We start from the raw sequence: 18528 nt of genomic DNA, 5'->3' as shown, positions 1-18528 counted from the left end.
GGTTAATTAGACATTTCCCTGCCCTCAGGCTTACAGTCTAAAAAGACATGACACAAAAAAAAAAAGGAAATGGAAGTGGGGAAGGGGATCAAGTCTAGAAATCTCTCCCTCTGACACCTGGACCATGGCAGATGGACTGGAAGGAGGGCTCTCCTCCTTACTCTGGGCTAGACCTGATGGAGCTGGCCTGTCTCTCTCTCTCTGAAGACTTGCAGTCCTAGGCATGTTGTCCACTGTGATTCCTAACAGGTTTTTTTTTTTAAAATAAGCCTAAAGGAAGCAACGATGATATTTTTGAATCATAGAAAATAACACTGATACTAGTAGAGGGGCAAAATGTTTACCAGACCAGTTACTAGTACAGTGTTCCTGTGTTCTTCTCCAGTGGCTACTCTTTGTCATCTAATCTCCTTTAGGACTAGCTACTGAATTTTATTTCAGCATTTTTGGCCTTCACATTCTCTCACTGAACATACTTGTTGATTTCTACCCATCTGCTTCTCTCATATCTAAGGTATCTAAGATATGTTGTGGTAACTTTGACTGTGAAGTTGTATTCACATTTTCATACAGTAATGATTAAGCAGTCAGTGTGGAATATTAAAGGAAACACAGGATATTTCATTGTTTACAATCTAAAGATGTGATATGGTTATATTTAACTCCTCATCACTCTCCAGCACATAAATACATGAGTACAGATTGTAATAGAGCAACAATATTTTGGTACTGACAGAGATCTTAAAAAAATACAGTATAGTTTTATCTTGCACTTTCCTTCACATTCACTCATAAGTCTACCATTCTTAGGTATTTCTCCTGCAACCTATAACACAGTCTCTTTCAATTACATATTTTTGTAACTGTTTTTTCCAGTTCCCAGACCCTATCTGTCACCCCCGCTTAGACCATACCATTCTAAACCATACCTCTTCTTCTCAGTAAGTCTCTATCCATATACAAATATGCTGTACAATGATATAAGACTATGTAATGTTATATCACATTTGATATAACTTAACAGGGGAAAACATTATTTATCAGGCTGTTTAAAAGGAAAGTGTGTAGCAAGTGCGGTTTTGTTTAGGTTTAGATATCAGTTAAATCTTCAGATATTTGGTAAGTCTCCTGAAGAGTTTCAAAATGTAGTAGTTTAAATGTGAATTCTGACACTGAAGAGTGCAGATCATGTGGCCATAGTCTGCTCTTCAATCTGTAGGTCAACTTCACCTACATTAACACTAGAAGTAATTTTAACCACACTTAAGCAATGAATATATTGTCCTTATTTCTTGGGCATTGGAATAGGTACATATTTTTAAATGGAATACCCTGAGATTAGTTACTTCTTGTTTTACAGAGAGTGCCATGTCACATTGTATAAGTTGTTGTGCTGATGTCCGAGAAGATCACAGGCAATTCACATCTTTTTTTTGCCCAGCAACATGTTTGAGATTGTGAAAGCAACTGTTAATGAGACCTAGTTGTTTATTTCTTTCCACTAAATCTCCATAGTATCAACTAAACGAAGAGTTAATATCTGTTGTGCTTGCTTAACAGATACTAGTTGTCATAAAGTGGAGGCCAGTTCTACAGATGATCTTTCAGTAATTATTCTTGACACAAAGAAGTGCTTGGGGAAAGTTTTATCTTCTATATTGGAAACAGAACTGAAGATTGCTTATGGAGAGCTGTGGACAGAGGTGATTATTCTGTATGCTAGAAAGTAAATACTTAATTTAACCTTTAAAAAGAGAACTAAAAAGTTGCAGTATTTGCCTTCATCACACATGCTTGTACAGTATACATTAATATAATATATAAATATTACACTTAATTTATATGTATAACAAAATGACTCTTACTTTAATGTTACTTATAGTCAAGTATTCTGTAGAAAAAGCCGACACTTTGTCTGAGTGCCAGTCCATGTACAGCATAAAGAACATCATTTTGGGCAGGAAAGAGTTATCCAGAAGCTGAGAGAACCTCCTGCTTTGAAGAAGTAAAAAGGGGGGGGGGGGGGGGGGGGGGGGGTTTGGAAAAAAAACACATATGTGTGTGGTGGGGGTGGTGGGGGTTCCGAATAATCTGGTAAGAACTGAGCAGCTCTGTGACATTCGTAAATGACTGGATAGAAAGGAATGTTCCTGAAAAATGACATGGTTAGCTGGAAGCCTGAACACGAATGCTACAATATTTTGTCAAAGGTCCTGCTTGTAAATGTAGAATCTTATTGGACAGTTAAGGATGTGTAACTCGGGTATTTATGAAGCTACACAGTGAATTGTAACCCAGTTCACCAAATCCATGCTTACCAGAAAGCAGCTACTGCGATTGATAGGGCTCTTAACTCTGTCTCTCATGAAGCAGCAGACTGGTGTTTCCAACCCCACCCATGGGTGAGCCACATTGCAACAGGCAAAAGTGGGGTCTGTGTCACAATTGCTCCACTTGCCAGAGATTATTTTTAATAAATGTCAGTAGAATGCAGTTTGATCCCATAGTTTAGAATCCCTTAGTGTAGAGTTTGTATAGGTGTGATAAATGCATGGTTGCTTTATTCTGCCAGCTACTTTTATGATGCCCCTTAACTCTGAGTTGCCCAACACATTGATTTTTTTATAAGGTTTTTAATGCTGTGTAGAAAATACCATGTTTTCCAACTAGTGTACACAGTAATATAAAATGTGGACATGGCCTGCATGGCAATGTACACACAGTTTCAAAATGTTGAATCCAAGTTGAAAATTGACTGTGAAAAGCAAGAAAAAAACCTCAATTATTAATTAGGTTTCCAGTTCTAATTTTTCATTTATTTATTTGTTGTAATGCATAACAACAGCAGCTTTAATGTGCAATATACAGTGCGCCCGTGTCATTCGCTAAAAGCCATGTGGGGAGGAAGAAGCGGTGCATCCCATAAGGAGTAATGGGGCATTTCCCCTTGGCACACATGGGCTGCAGCATGCATGAGCCCCATTCATTTAAATGGGGCTCGAGCATGTGCGGAATTTGCTTTACACAGGGGAGTCCGGAACGGATCCCCCGCATAAAGCAAGGGCGCACTGTATTTAAGTGGCAGTGTATCTTGTTGCCATGATGTTAAAGGCACTTCAAGAATTACAAGACAGAGGAATGAAATATCATACTGACATCACACAATCAAATCCTGAAAAGTATAAACATGTGTTACATTTTTGAAAACTGAATCTCCTGGGAGCTGGTTTGCCAGTAGTTTCTGACTTTGCTGAAGTACTGAGATCTAACACCACTGATGCCTATAAAGTCTTCATGAAGATCTAGTTCTAAGTGGTGTCTATACTGTGGTATTAAGTTTTGGACAAAAGTCCCAAGAAACCATATGAAGAAATACTGGCAAGTCAGGAGGCCAATGATATCTGCCAGTATATCTGTATGTTGGCAACTATATGGGAGGAGAAAAATTAAAACATTTGTTACTTTCTAGGTAGTGTATCATAATCCCCCATGGACATTAGACAATGTGTTGGACTGTTACAAAAAGCACTGGATGGCTGTTTTTGGAATGGTGATACCAAGGAGCTTTTTCTCAACCATTGAATATCTCTATGAACATCTCTGTAAAGGTAGGAGAGTTATGTTAACTCTGAAAATAACTGCACTTTAGTCCTAAAAAACTGAACCAATTAACGTGTTTAATTACCTTGCTTCATGTTGGAACCACCAGAACTGTGAAGTGATGTAACTATGGGTTTTTAACAATATTTAAAACTATCCAAATACTAATGCTGAAATGTTCCAGGATTCCTTGGTAGAAGCTGTAGAAATTAAACTTACCAGTAATGTAATCATTCTGAGTTAAACCTGAAGGAAGCTTGATTATTGCACATCTGGTGTGGAGGAAAACCCACTGATAACTATCATATAAATTCCTTTGGTGAAAATATTACACCCCTTGTATGTCTATGGCTTATAAATACTGTTAACATCCAATTTTTAGTGAATGTTTTTCATATTTGTTTTCTGTCTGTCTTCAACATTTCTTAGGAAAACAGCATATATGTTTCTTCTCCCATTTCGTCCTGTGGGGTGGGTTAGCATGAAAGATGATGACTCTTGGCTAAGGCAATTCAGTTTGCTTTATGACTGAGCAGAGTTTTGTATCTTGGTCTCAGTCCTTTTATTCTACATCACACTCGAGTTCTCATCTGAATACTTCTTGTTTTACAGCACCAAATCTCTGGCGCCTGTTTATACTCCAGTTTAACAGTTTTGAAGTTTTTTAAATATATGATGGCATATTCTGAAATGCATGGTTATATTGATGCAGCTACATGTTCAAAGTTAGTCAACCTTACCACTAAGTGCATTAGATCTGGTGTTGTATCATTCTTCTTGTAGCACCAGTTTAAAAAGACTTTGTTCTTTTTCGTAGTCCTAGAATCATAGAGTTGGAAGAGACCACAAGGGCCATCCAGTCCAACCCCCTATCATACAGGGAATCTCAATCAAAGCATCCTCAACAGATGTCCATCCAGCCTCTGTTTAAAGACCTCCAAGGAGGGAGATTCCACCACACTCCGATGAAGTGTGTTCCACTATTCAACAACAAGTTCCTCCTAATATTGAGGTGGTATTTCTTTTCCTATAGCTTGCATCCATTGTTCCAGGTCCTAGTCTCTGGAGCAGCAGAAAGCAAACTTGTTTCTTCCTCAATATGACATCCCTTCAAGTATTTAAACAGGGCTATCATATCACCTCTTAACCTTTTCTTCTCCAGGCTAAACATCCCCAGCTCCCTAAGTCTTTCCTCATGGGGCATGGTTTCCAGACCCTTCACCATTTTAGTTGCCTTCCTTTGGATACATTCCAGTTTCTCCACATCCTTTTTAAATTGTGGAGCCCAGAACTGGACACGATATTCTAGGTGGGGCCTGACCAGAGCAGAATAGAGTGGCACTATTACTTCCCTTGATCTAGACACTATACTTCTATTGATGCAGTCTAAAATCGCATTGGCCATGTTAGCTGCCGCATCACACTGTTGACTCATGTTCAACTTGTGATCTACTTGGACTCCCAGATCCCTTTCACACGTAGTTTCATTCAGCCAGGTGTCCCCCATTCTATATCTGTGCATTTCATTTTTCCGCCTTGAGTGCAGTACCTTACATTTCTCTGTGTTGAAATTCATTTTGTTAGCTTTGGCCCACCTTTCTAATCTATTAGGTCATTTTTAATTTTAATCCTGTCCTCTGGGGTATTAGCTACTCCTCCTAGTTTAGTGTCATCTGCAAATTTGATGAGTATGCCCCCAATTCTGTCATCCAAGTCATTGATAAAGATATTGAATAGCACTGGGCCCAGGACAGAGCCCTGTGGGACCCCACTGGTCACTTCTCTCCAGGATGAAAAGGAGCCATTGTTGAGCACCCTTTGGGTTCAGTCAGTCAACCAATTACAAATCCATGTAACAGTTACCTTGTCTAGCCCACGTTTTACAAGCTTGTTTGCAAGAATGTCATGGAGAACCCTATCAAAGGCCTTACTGAAATCAAGATATACTATATCTGCAGCATTCCCTTCATCTACCAAGCTGGTAATTTTATCAAAAAAAGAGATTTGTCTGGCATGACTTGTTTCTCTGAAAGCCATGTTGACTTTTTGTGATTATGGAATTGCCTTCTAGATGTTCACAGACTCTCTGTTTAATGATCTGCTCTAGATTCTTTCCTGGTATTCATGTCAAACTAACTGGACGATAATTGTTGAGATGCTCTTTTTCCCCCTTTTTGAAGATGGGGGACAATATTTGCTCTTCTCCAGTCTGCTGGGACTTCTCCTATTCTTCAGGAGTTTTCAAAGATTATTGCCAATGGCTCCGATATTTTTGCCTCCCACTGTTGGTCCTTGCACTGTTTGTCTTGTTCCCTCTATAACAGTTTGACTATTTTCTCCAGCCCTATTGCCTTCCAGAATACTGTCTCCCTCCCCCACATAACTTAGTTTAAAGCCCTCCTGATCAAATTTTTGAGACTATTGGCAAAAACGTTTTTGCCAACTGGCGTGAGATGCAACCCATCCCTTGCCAGAAGTCCCTCCTCATGGAACCTCAGACCATGATCCAAAAATCCACAATGTTCTTGGCGGCACCATCTACGGAGCCAGTTATTCACCTCTGCTATTTTTCTGTCCCTTCCTGGACCATGCCCTTCGACTGGAAGAAGAAATGAGATGACAACCTGTACATCCATCTCTTTCAAGTTCCTACTCAAAGCCTCATAATCCCTTATGATATTCTGAAGGCTGTGCCTTGCAGTATCATTGGTTCCCACATAAACCAAAAGTAAGGGATAACAGTCAGTAGGCTTGACATGTCTTGTCAGCCTCTCTGTCACATCACAGATGCCCCAGGGAGACAGCACACCTCTTAGGGCCAGAACAGACAGCCCTGAAGGGGCAGTTTGAAGCCGCCCCTGCCGAAGATGGATTGCAGACATAGTAAACATGCGCTGTGTCCCCAATCCACCTTGAATCTGCCCAAATAGGAGCAGAAAAGATTCATTCCTATTTGGGCCAGGAAAGAGCTGCCTTTCCTAGCCTTGCTGCTGTCCACATCTGGGCAGCCAGACAGTTTGCAGTTGTCTTTGGAGTAGGCGGCATATAAACACCGCACTCCCAAGATGCCTGGAAGCGGCTTTAAGGGGTCGTCTGTTTTGGCCTTTAGTGACTGACACAAATGGCTTATCCTGCACCTGCACAGTGCCTCTTTTTGAGTGTTCTATAATGTTCTGAAGAGTTTTGGCAGTAGCCCTGTCCACATCTGGCAGCCCTATATAAGGGGCTTCCCACTGAAACCCACCAGTCCCTTTTCATCTGCCGCTACAGCTGCCTTGTCAAGGACACTGTTCACTTATTTAAATTGGAAGACTTCTTTATGAAATGTAAGTCATCAGTGGTGGCTTTCTAGCCATGTTAGCCCTCCAGGTTTTCTCGGTATTACTGGCTTCTTTCAAGAAGTATGTTGAATGCAGTACTAAAATTGCAGACTGAGATGGGCACTTGAGGTGACTTTGGGTGAGTCCCATATTGTTGCCTTGTGTGAGCTCTGTGCAGTGTTCACACTGCAGGCTAGATGCAACAGACAGCTCCACCTTAAAGCTCTGTTGTATGAAGAGGCCCACAGGCTCACGGCCCATTCATTTGAATGGGATGCGCCGCCACACATGCCCCACACACTCCCTTGTGGCTCTACATGGGTTTGAGTATATGCTCAAATCTACATATAGCGTGCCTGCATATGACACGGGTGCACTGTACTTTGGTGGAGGTCATTTTTTGTATACCCACTAAAAGGCCAGAGATGGTACTGATGAAACTCTCATTGTGGACTATTGACACATGGCAAGTTTCTCATATTGGACACACAAATGGTACTGAAGCACAAACACAACAAGAAGAGATTGAAGGATCACTCCTCCTGTTGACCTTCTTCTGCTCCTTTGGTTCTGGAGGATACTGTGATATCTTGTATTGTCAATCCCTCTCCAGGAAGTTGCATCTGAGATTGTGTTTCAAAAGTCTGTGGTGTCTCCCTCATCAGCTTCTCTGCATCTGTTTACTGTGGTAATGTAGACTATTTCTACTCGATAGAAAAGGAAGAAATGCAGAAGTCTTCTGTTAGAGTAATAGCTTATTTTTCTCCTGTTCGACCTTTGGTGCATATGAAGCCTCTTCTAGCAATTGTGTCTCCACATTGGCACTGACGTCATTACCATTTCATACCATGCTCTTACTCTTGTTCAGACACTGATTCCATCTTGTCATATTAGTACTACTGGGTCGTTTGTTTACTTACACAACCCTGACCATCCTCCCCTCATTGTGTCTTGCTGATTCACATGTATGGCTGCATTGACGTCCTATGGAAATGGTGGGTTTTGGCAGGAAGCCCCTTATGGGGGTGGGGGTGGCTAGTGCCAAAACACTTCAGAATGCTCGGAAAGAGACACTGCATTTGTATGAGTTCACAGATGACCACTCAAAGGACTATGGTTACAAGTATGCAACATGTCCTCCCTCTCTCTTGACATATGTTATTCTGGTGCTCAGGAGAAGTTAGAATCATAAGGGAGACCTAATAATAAATGCCCTAGAACAGTAAAAAATTGTCAGGAAACACAAGATATTTGTGGCAGCAGGGTAGAAGACCAGATGTTGCCAATAGGGAGGGGAAGCTTAAGTGAATAGTCAGCATTTATGTGGGTGGAGGTACCTGAACAGAATATCTGGCAGTTGGAGGTGGAAGGAAAACATGGAACTGTATGGACTGAACAAACCCACAGACTTTGCAGAAGGTTATCAAAGCCATATAGGGTTCTTCAGAAGATAGGGGCCTTTGGTAGAAGGTAACAAGTCATTTGAATGTCTTGTTGTCTTCTTTGTTGTTCTGAATGTTCTGAACATATTGTGTTTCATTTGGTAATTGTCTGTGGTTGTATTTGCTTTCCTGTTCTTTTTAATGTCAACTATTTTTTAATTTCTTAATTACACACACACATGCACACTCTCCCTCTTTCTTTCAGCTGAAATAATTCAAGGCTCAACAATAACATTTGTGCTCCAGGAATCTAAAATGCTATTGGAGACATTCTCCTCAAGGTCAAATTATGATGGTGTCCTTTCACAGGCCATAACTGAAGTAGATAAGCTGCTTGAGACTCTAAAGAAGGTAGGAGATGTTATCTTTTGACAGATGTATGATCTCTTAGAGAGCGAGCCTGTTGAGCATTGGACTGTGACTCTGGGAACCAGGATTAAATCCTGTTCGGCCATGGAAACTCATTGGGTGACCTTGGGCAAGTCACATTCTCTTAGCCTCAGTGGGAGGCAAAGGCAAACCCTCTCTGAACAAATCTTGTCAAGAAAACCCCATGATAGGTTCTCCTTAGGGCTGCCTTAAGTCAGAAACAACCTGAGAACACATGACAGCAGCCAGTGTTCTCTTAAATATGTAGTTCCCTTTGACTTGGATCATGCTTACAGTACTAGTATATCTCTTTCAAATTTATCATAATTCAGTGTCAAAAGTTACTTCAACTAGAACTTTTTTTTTTTTTTTTACAAAAATGACAACTGGGTTTCCAAGGGATCTTTGAAATATATGGTAAAAAATAAACAAAAGTCTGTTTTATGCTGGTATGTCCTATCGCAGGAAATTATGGAGTATGAGGAAGCTTACTCAAAAGCTGTGTATATTCTTAGATGACCATCTACCAGGGAGACATTAATAATCTCAGGAGTTGAAAGTCAGGGTTGGTAAGGGAAGTAATGTTTCTTGAGAGGAGGTTGTACTTACTAGTTGCCTTTTTATTGAAAACAGTTGTGCATAGGAATGGGACATAAACATTTCTCATATAAATAAAGTAACTCAGGTCTTAGTGATAGTCATGTCCTCCGAAGCTTCATCTGAATCCAAGGCAGTGAACGTTTGGCACTCCAGTAGGGAAGTAAATATTTATTCACTTTTTTTCACATGCAAAAACAAATAATTTCAAAAGTTTCCCCCCTGCTGTACAAGTTTGAGTTCTTTCTTTTTTGTAATTATTATTTTATAGTGTAGGAACATTTTGTACATGTTTTTGTACAGAATTCGCCTACATTTTTGAACAAATTCTTGCACAGTTTCCCCCACAAAATCTAAACTAAATGCGTAACAGCCTTATAGTACCTGAGCATTCTGGTCATGGATGAGAAAACTCATGAGTATATTTTACATCCCTACAATACAGATGTTTTGGTCCATACCTTATTGCAGGCTATGATGGGTAGAGTCAAATCATCTGGAGGGTCAAAGGTTCTCTACTCTAAATGCCCTAAAGGCACCAGACCTTGTCTGGTCTTGGAATCTAAGCAGGGTCAGCCCTGGTTAGTACTTGGATGGGAGACTGCCAGTGATGACCAGGTGCTGTAGACTAAATTTCAGAAGAAAGAACTGGCAACTTTGAGTATTCCTTGCCTAAGAAAACACTATGCAATTAATGGTGTCTCCATAAGTCAACAGGTGACTTGAAGGCAGGCATGTACATACACACAGAATATAAATTATGGATGGTCCAGGTACAGCTTTGGAGCTGCATACCTCCCTGTGAAGCAGTTTTTGTAGTCCTCAATCCCTCCAGGCTTCTCTGATTGCTCCTTCTCTGACCAAAAAGAGGCCAAATTGCCTCTCTAGAAGCCTTCACATGTTGCAATTTACATTTCAAATAGGTATCTCCAGTACATTTTAACATAAAAAAACAACCAGAAGAAGATTTCTGGCTAATTTTCTTTTGCTTGCTTTTTTCCTGGTTTTTGGCAGTTATGGCAATCTGTGGAAGGACCTAAGAGCAAAGGTGCCTTCTGATATACTTTTCTGGGTAATGCCTGTTACAGAAGGTATCTGAGATACTTCCTGGATTGTGTTGGTACCAATTTCAAAACCTGTAGTTATTAAGGAGATGATGGAGCTTGTTGGAGCATCTTTCCTTTCCTATAAAAGGGAACAGATGGGGAAGCTGCCATCATACCTGACTTAAAAGTCTCATAATAATTTTTTATCATTGGATACTGTGAAAATTATTCAAAGGTGAGATTTTCAAGAATTAGAGGAGGGATGGGCAAACTGTGGCCCACCAAGTGTTGGACTGCAGCTCAATCATGTCTAGTCAACATAGTCTATGATGATGGGAGTTGCACTCCAAAACATCTGAAGAGTTTGCCCACCACTGATTTAGTGCGTGCTTGGAAGCATATATCTTATTTGCCAGGTGACTTTTTAGCCCTGTACTGCAGTGTCCTTGTTAAATGTAAAATTTAAATTTGGGGGCATATGTGAAGCAGACAAAGTTAAACATTCCTTATTCTGTGGTGGCTCCTGAGTAATAGAAATTTGGTTTCATCAAACATCAGATTACCCTATGTACTAATTGTGAATTCATTCTCTGAGTGCTAATCCTCATGTAGGCAAAGGTGCAATATCTGTGTACAAGAGGGAGTTTTCAACAGACTTGTGGAAACCTTACGATTGTAGAAACATCTCCCTTCCAAACAACAACAACAACAACAACAAAAAACCCCACAACCCTGCTAATAAGAGAAACCTCTGAAACAGTCCACTGAGGTCTTTAAGCAGAGGCTGGATGGCCATCTGTCGGGGATGCTTTGATTGAGATTTCCTGCATAGCAGGGGGTTGGACTGGATGGCCCTTATGGTCTCTTCCAACTCTATGATTCTATGAGAACTGAGGATGCTCAGTTTCATAGAGGTCGATCTTTGTTGTTTGGGGCAGTGTGTCAGAAAAGGAGGGTGAGACAAAGTCTCCTGGGGAAGCGTACAGCTGGCTGGCAGGAATCCAGAACTTTCTACTATAACATTTTGCTGCAGATTTTATTACTTATACCTGTTTAAAAGACTGCATCATTCTCAGGATATATTAGTTTGACAACAATCCATGCTCTGGTAAAGTTCGACTTTTGGCTACCATAATGTGTTGCATGTATTTGAATCTTTAATAGCTTGAAACCTAGGTACCTTCGGAAGAGGCAGCTCTTAGTGTCAGTAAAGAATAGTGTCTTCTTATCAGTAGTGCCCCAAATGTGTCACTCCTGTGTACTTGGCATTCACTTGAATATATTATATTCAAGCTAACACTTTTTAAAATTTAACACTTTTAACTTAACACTTTTTTTCACTCAGACATTTTGAATCAATTTTTAAACAATAAAAGTGAAGTTGTTCACATTGTTGCTTTCTGTTGCTGTTTTAATTGCAATATTTTTACAGGTTTTCATTGCTTGTGCATGTTAACTGTGTTTGAATTTTAAATTGTGTTTTAAATTGCCATGGAATAAATATTTTTGCGGAATGGCATACAAATTCCTTTAAAAATTAACCAAGAAATTAAATGAAATATTTTGAGGATGTGAGAAAACTTTGCATTAGACTTTTGTCATTAATATTATTACTGTAAGAGTCGTTTTTTTTTAAAAGTAGTATTCCTTTAAACATTTAGTACTTTAGTCCAGTTTTCTTCTAGCTTGCTATATTTTCATCACTTTCAGCAAGGAACTGAACCAGATACTTCAGGTGTCCTCAAATCTACTTCAGGAGAAACTGCTTGTGAAAAAATGGAAGATGTGGCTTTTATCCAAAATACTCAGACAGTAGATAAATCATTATCATCTAAGCCTTTAGCTAAAGGAAACAGGCATATGGAAATCTGGTCCGTCCTTCAAATATTGTGGGACAGAATTAATGGATTCAGGTAATATACCCTGAAAGTACTCTTTCTTCTCCAGTTTAATTTGATTTGAAAAATTCAAGTTCAATTGCCAAAATGTGATCACCTTGCATTAACTACTCTCTTGCAGCCTAACCAGCCTCAAAGGGTTCTTAGGAGAATAGAGGCAGAGCCATACACAGGAAAAAATGCAGGATGAAAAAGACGTGTAGATAAAAGACACAGTTGTATAAACAATAAGTAGTTTACTGAGAAAAATTAAAATATACATATGAAAATTTGGGCTAAGTTTAAAAAAACACAGAGGAAATTATACATCAAAAAGGCATTGATAATCAGAAAAATAACAAGTGTTTTAAAATGGGTGGAATAGCTACACATAAAAACACACCTAAAAACAATAGGTGTAAAAATGTAATTTAATACATTAAACAAACTTGTTTAATAAAATAAAAATCAGATATTTCTTGATGAGTTATTTTTGTGGCTGTGCCTCTTAAGCAAAATGATTTGTAAGTGTTAAACAGGAGGAAAAGATTATGGAACAATCTCTTGCCATCAGACGTGCTTTCAGAAAATCACATACACAGTTTTGTTTTTGATGTATACACAACCATAATGGAAGGGGTTCTTTGTCTTTTCAAATAACAGAATACAGCTTCCTTCAAGAATTCAGACTATGTTTTTTCAAAATGCAAGGAAACATTGCATCATATGAGAAGACTGTGGGTGTATCTACACTGTGGAAATATTGCAGCTTGACATCACTTTAACTGTCGTGGCTCCATCCTACAGAATTTTAAGATTTGTAGGTTTGTGAAGACACTGACACTCTTTGGCAGAGAAGGCTAAAGGTCTTGTAAAATTACAAATCCCAGAATTCAGTAAGATGGAGCTCCAGCACTTAAAGTGGTGTCTTTCTTTCTACAGTGTAGATGCATCCTCGTAATGAGTCTGTTGTGGCTTACTTGTATGCATGTAGTACAGATGACAGGACAAATCAGTAAGTAATAACAGTGCACATGTTGACAAGCCATTAGTGAGCCTTAAAACCCAACATGTATGAAGTAAACTTTAGCATTCCAAAGGAGTTGATAGAAGAAAAGCGGACTATGAGCCAAAACTGACAGCTTCAAACTGCTCCCAGCCAAAGATGCCTTAGAACTGTGACAAACACTTGCCATGGTCCTGAAGGCACCCTCCATCACCAGACCAAATAGGAGCAGAAAAGATCGACTCCTAATTGAGCACCCTTAGGCAGCCCTGGCACAACCCCTGGGTGGCTTCTGGGCCTCTTGGGGGCATACACCACCAAAATGCCACACTCTCAAGCTGCCTGGGAGCTGGCTTTTACAACTGTTTTGGCTCTTAGACTAAAATGTAAAATCCTGATAGCTATCTTCAGTGGCCAACTGATACAGTAATATACTGCTCACTATGTCTCTTGCTAAAATATTTCTACTATGGCTGGAATAATCTACCTGTTTATTATGAATTCAAGGACATGCATGAGAGATGGGAACAGACATATCTCTGGTCTAGTAAACTTGTGTGTGTGAGGAAGGGCTAGTTGCTTGCAGCAGGGCTTTGTGTCTCATTCTGCCCCCACTGCCATCCATGTTGAAATGGTCTATTTTGTTTCTTTATAATTAATTCCCCTTCTTTTTCTTTAGTCTTCAAGTCTTCCAGAAGCTGGACCTCAGTTCAGTAACCACTACTGAGAAAATGGCCTCATTTAAAGAAGCATTTGTGGATCTGCAGAAGTTAATGTCCGGAGTAAATGAAATCCTTTCAGGAATCCAGAAGTAAATATACTTATTTTGCCTACTTACTTAAAGTATACTTTAAACAAAATACAGTAGCTCAGGTTTAGTCTAATATCTTGTCAGCAATTTGATGGTGCCAGTGTTTTGGTACAGGCCCATGATGATGCTAATTTTACTTTAATATTGTTCCATGATGAGGTGTTAAATGCAGGCATCTAAAATAGTAGCCATTGGTCTTTCATTGAGTGATTTTTCTGATACAATCTTCTCTTGTACTTTGGGGTTTGTCTTGGGCCAGTGATTATATTTCTTCATAGTGAACACTGTGGTGTTCCTTATTTAAAACATAAGGATTCAAGGTTTGGTTTTTGCAGTTTACATTTTTTTGGAATATTTTCAAACTGTGGATACTTGTGTCTGTGGATAAAGACTCCATGGATACAGAGGGCTGACTGTTCAAAGATCAAGACAATGTGCCCCACCAGCTGTTGTTAAACTGCAGCTCCCATCATCCTTAGCACAGATTTTCCTGCTTAGAGCTGATAGGAATCATGATCTGAACACCTTCTAGAGGGTCACAAACTTCCCATCCTGACCTATATTAATTAATTAAATTAATTAATTATATGGACATATTGCTTGATGATAGCTTCTTTTCCTCAATCATGTTTGATTAGGATGATATCAGAATTCTTAAGCATGGTTAGAATGGCATCAAACCATGATGGGAAATAATGGTTTGGATGGGATTGCATATTTGAAAAGCAATGTCCTTAGTTTTTTAGAGTTCTAGTTTGCAAGGTGATAAATAGTTCTCAGACTGCAGGAAAAAGCCATCCAGAAATGTCTTCGGTTCCACTGCTGTCCATAGTCTCAGTTTTTCATAGACCATGTTTCATAGAGTTGGAAGAGACCACAAGGGCCATCCAGTCCAACTCCTGCCATGCAGGAACTCTCAATCAAAGCATACCTGACAGATGGCCATCCAGCCTCTGTTTAAAGACCTCCAAGGAAGGAGACTCCACCACTCTCTGAGGGAGTGTGTTCTGCTATTTCATTCTGTCTGCTTGTGAAATCTATGAGAGCAGGTTTTTTGAAAACAGGTAAGCCAGTTTCAAGGCCGAATGGCTCTTCAGCTTTGAAAGAGGCAGGTAATGCCTCTTTTCCTCCAGGTTGTTATGCAACAGGACTGAAACTGATACTGTGAAAATTCGGGGGTTCAGTAGATGAAAGTAGACTTTTGAGTCATGTGACTCTTGCTTGGCCAGAGCAGCAATAAAAATTAATCGTTCATGGATATCACCTTCTGTGTTGTTCAGAGTGGACCTTGTGGTAAACCATCTGCCTCATTCTTGCTGGTGTTTCTCTGGATGCAGACTCTGAGAATGAGTTTTGCTGAGGAAGCTAAATTGAGATATCACTATTGGTAATTTAACTAGTTGTAAGGCAGCACACTATGGTTAGTGCTAGACAGGATTAACTGAGATGTTTGAGTTAGATCTTTCAAAATATGAATGCTGGCATGGGTTTTTTAGTCTTTTTTTCAAAGTAGTCTTACATTTATGAATGCATCTGAGGAAGGAGACCAAGTCTACAAAAGCTTATGATACTTCTTCTACACAGTTAGTCTCAAAGGTGCTACTCGACATGAATGCAGTTATAGTAATGAAAACAATTCCCCCCCCCCATTTAACAGCCTATGGAATCTTATGCATTTACTCCCAGGAGGGATATTCCAACTGTAGTAATTTCCACTTTAAAAAACAGGCATTTAGAGTCAGCCCTCCACATCCATGAATTCTGCATCCACCGATTCCACCATCCACAGCTTAAAATAGTAAATAAATAAATAAATAAATATTCCTAAAAGCAAACTTAGATTTTACTATCCTACTGTATATAATGGACATGCGCATCCACAGATTTTGGTATCCATGTGGGGTCTGGGAACCAAACCCAGGGGACACCAAGGGCACACTGTATTCTTCTAGCTTTATTTTAATCATATGTTAAGAACCTCATTACAGATAATTAATCAAAGTAGCATTTGAACTTTTCGCTTTATCTGAAGATCTGCTTAAAACTCCATTAATGAGTTGTTTATATTTTTCTTTTTCTCCTCCAGAGTTTTATTGCCAAACAGTAGCTTTCAAGACATATGGACCCTATATAACTTCTTGATTAATGCAGAGGTGGGTCAGTTTATCTTTTCAACTGTTTTATAGGGTTTTTTATACAATTGTACCAATACAAATGCTATTGGACTGCAAGTCTTAGCAGCCATAGCCAGCATAGTCAGTCATGAGAAATGGTGGGAGTTGTAATCCAGTAACATCTGGAGGGCTGCATGATGTCCACCTTTCCTTTAAAAGTATCTATGCAGTCATTAAAGTTAGAGACGGTCTAGTGTTGTAATTCCCAAACTGTGCCCTTTAAGAAATTTTGAACTTCAGCTCCCAGAATCCCAAACTATTGGTCAACATGGCTGAGGCTTCTGGGAGCTGAAGTCCAAAACCTCTTAAAGGGCACAGTTTGGGGACCACTGGTCTAGTGACCTAGCACATGGTGTCTCTGCCCTCTGAAATACTGTCTCCCTCCCTTAATATATTGAATTATTGGCTATACTTTTTCATACCAATAAGCACCTCTGCTGTCTGTCCTTATCTACCTGCTCCAGTACTCTTTCTTTTTCTAGCCGTTCTTCTCTAACCAATTATAGTGACCATGTTGGCTGTGTCATTCTGGGAATTGTTATCCAAAAAAGTAACTTTTTGAAGTAACTATTTAGCTGGTACAGTGGAAGGTCACATCTAGAAACTTATTGGATGATAGTTCTCAATTCCATCTAATATAGATTTTAGCAGTTTTTCCTCAATATCTCTTTTGCTTTCTGGGCTAAGAGATAAAAGACATATATAGGTTTGACACAAGACCAGGTAAAGATCACCTTAAAAACTGACAATGAGAAAGAATATCCAGGGGAACTTTGGGTTCTTTTGCAGGGGCAGCTAATTTTCAATAGGTAATGTCAGGGTTTGAGAATTTGTGAGTCTTTCTACACATTTCATTGTGTTTTCCTCCATCCACAGGTAAATAACGACACTAAATTTACTGCAGAGGAACTTTATGAATGCATTTCCCAAAAGGTGTACAGGTGAGCCATTAAGAAGGAAATTTGCTTTCACTAGGCATAATCATTTCTTACTTACCTCTTCATTGTGGTGGCAACACGTTATATGTGATAGCTTCCCTTGTGTCTATGACTGGTGAAGAATTTCCACTTCAAAAAGGTGATATTTAGATGTCTTGACAAATCTGAAGGGTGTTAAAGCAGACTGCTAGCTCTTGGGAGCTCCTGTTTAGTCTGAGCAGCAATGCTATGTGCACATCCTTGGTTTTTCACTCATAAATGCTTTCGAGATTGGCTAGTGATATATAATATTGGTTAAACTCTGCATTTATATCTTGATATGTTAATTAGTGTTAAAATATTTAAAATTGGTTATAAAGAGGGAAAACATTAAATATTTACATCCTTATATGTTGCATACATATTCCCTGAGATTTTTTTCCACAGAGGGTAGTCTATTATATGGTCAGAATTACTTTCCAAGTTGAGATCTTGGTTTGACATGAAAGCACAGTTCTTTCAAAGCGATTTCTAGTATTGGATGCCCAAGTACAAAATGTTGGACAAATTTGCTTCCCAGATTTTAGGAAAGAGCCAACCCAGAATGGGTTAAATCTCATTGCTGCTCTGACTAAACAGGAGCTCCCAAGAGCTAGCAGTCTGCTTTAACTTACTTGAATCCCTGACTTCTCCCTCAGCTCTCCTTTCTCACTCAGTCCTGGTCAGATGTTCTTGGCATTCTTTCTTTCTCCTTATCAATTTTCTTAATTTCTTCTGTTTTTTTTTAAAAACTATTTTATCACCTATTGTCCCCTTCCCTATCCATTTTTGGTTGGTTATGGTACCTGTGGGGAAAGAGACTCCTAAGACTCTCGGTTTTCAAAGTCTTCAGGCAGAGCTCAGAAACCATCACTCAGACATCTCTGTCTCTTGAAGGACAGCAGAGTGATATCAATAGTCTCCTCTAGGCATTGTTTGGTGTTGAAGCTAGTCTTACTCTTGATTCAGGGAAAACCTGAAACAGTGGGAAACCTGGATGGAAGGCTTGATCTCCCATCCCATCCCATCCCATCCCATTCATTATTAATCAAAGTGGTGCAAGAGTGTGTAATAGCTGGGTTGCGCCAGATGCAGGCAAATCAGTGGCTCCTATGCTTGGCCACAGTACTAGCCCAGTGGGATCCAATAGGGAACAACTTTTAAATGTCCCATAAACAAAAAGAGAACAAATTGCTTGGAAATCATGGCAGTCCAGTGAGGTTTGCCATGGCTTGCAGCCCTATTTTCTTTGCCTTACATTGGCCATGAGAGTCCAAGACTTAAGGCAACTTTAAGTCACTAAATGGTATATAGCATGACGTCTTCACCT

General features: G+C 39.5%; 1 protein-coding gene across 6 annotated transcripts in view; it reads left to right on the top strand.

Moving 5' to 3' along the window:
- The window catches only part of SWT1 (SWT1 RNA endoribonuclease homolog), a 58905-nt gene that overhangs the window by 29493 nt on the left and 10884 nt on the right, over positions 1 to 18528 (top strand). For all 6 annotated transcript variants that reach the window (XM_042466383.1, XM_042466380.1, XM_042466379.1 and 3 more), the window contains 7 exons: positions 1561 to 1703; positions 3470 to 3608; positions 8568 to 8713; positions 12085 to 12287; positions 13937 to 14068; positions 16155 to 16221; positions 17119 to 17183. In XM_042466383.1, coding sequence (XP_042322317.1) covers positions 1561 to 1703; positions 3470 to 3608; positions 8568 to 8713; positions 12085 to 12287; positions 13937 to 14068; positions 16155 to 16221; positions 17119 to 17183 — 895 coding nt within the window. The remainder of the gene's footprint in view (positions 1 to 1560; positions 1704 to 3469; positions 3609 to 8567; positions 8714 to 12084; positions 12288 to 13936; positions 14069 to 16154; positions 16222 to 17118; positions 17184 to 18528) is intronic.

Source organism: Sceloporus undulatus, chromosome 4 (assembly GCF_019175285.1).
Source record: "Sceloporus undulatus isolate JIND9_A2432 ecotype Alabama chromosome 4, SceUnd_v1.1, whole genome shotgun sequence".
Taxonomy (NCBI): domain Eukaryota; kingdom Metazoa; phylum Chordata; class Lepidosauria; order Squamata; family Phrynosomatidae; genus Sceloporus; species Sceloporus undulatus.
The sequence above is the reverse complement of the archived record's forward strand: the minus strand, read 5'-3'. Positions and strand labels throughout refer to the sequence as shown.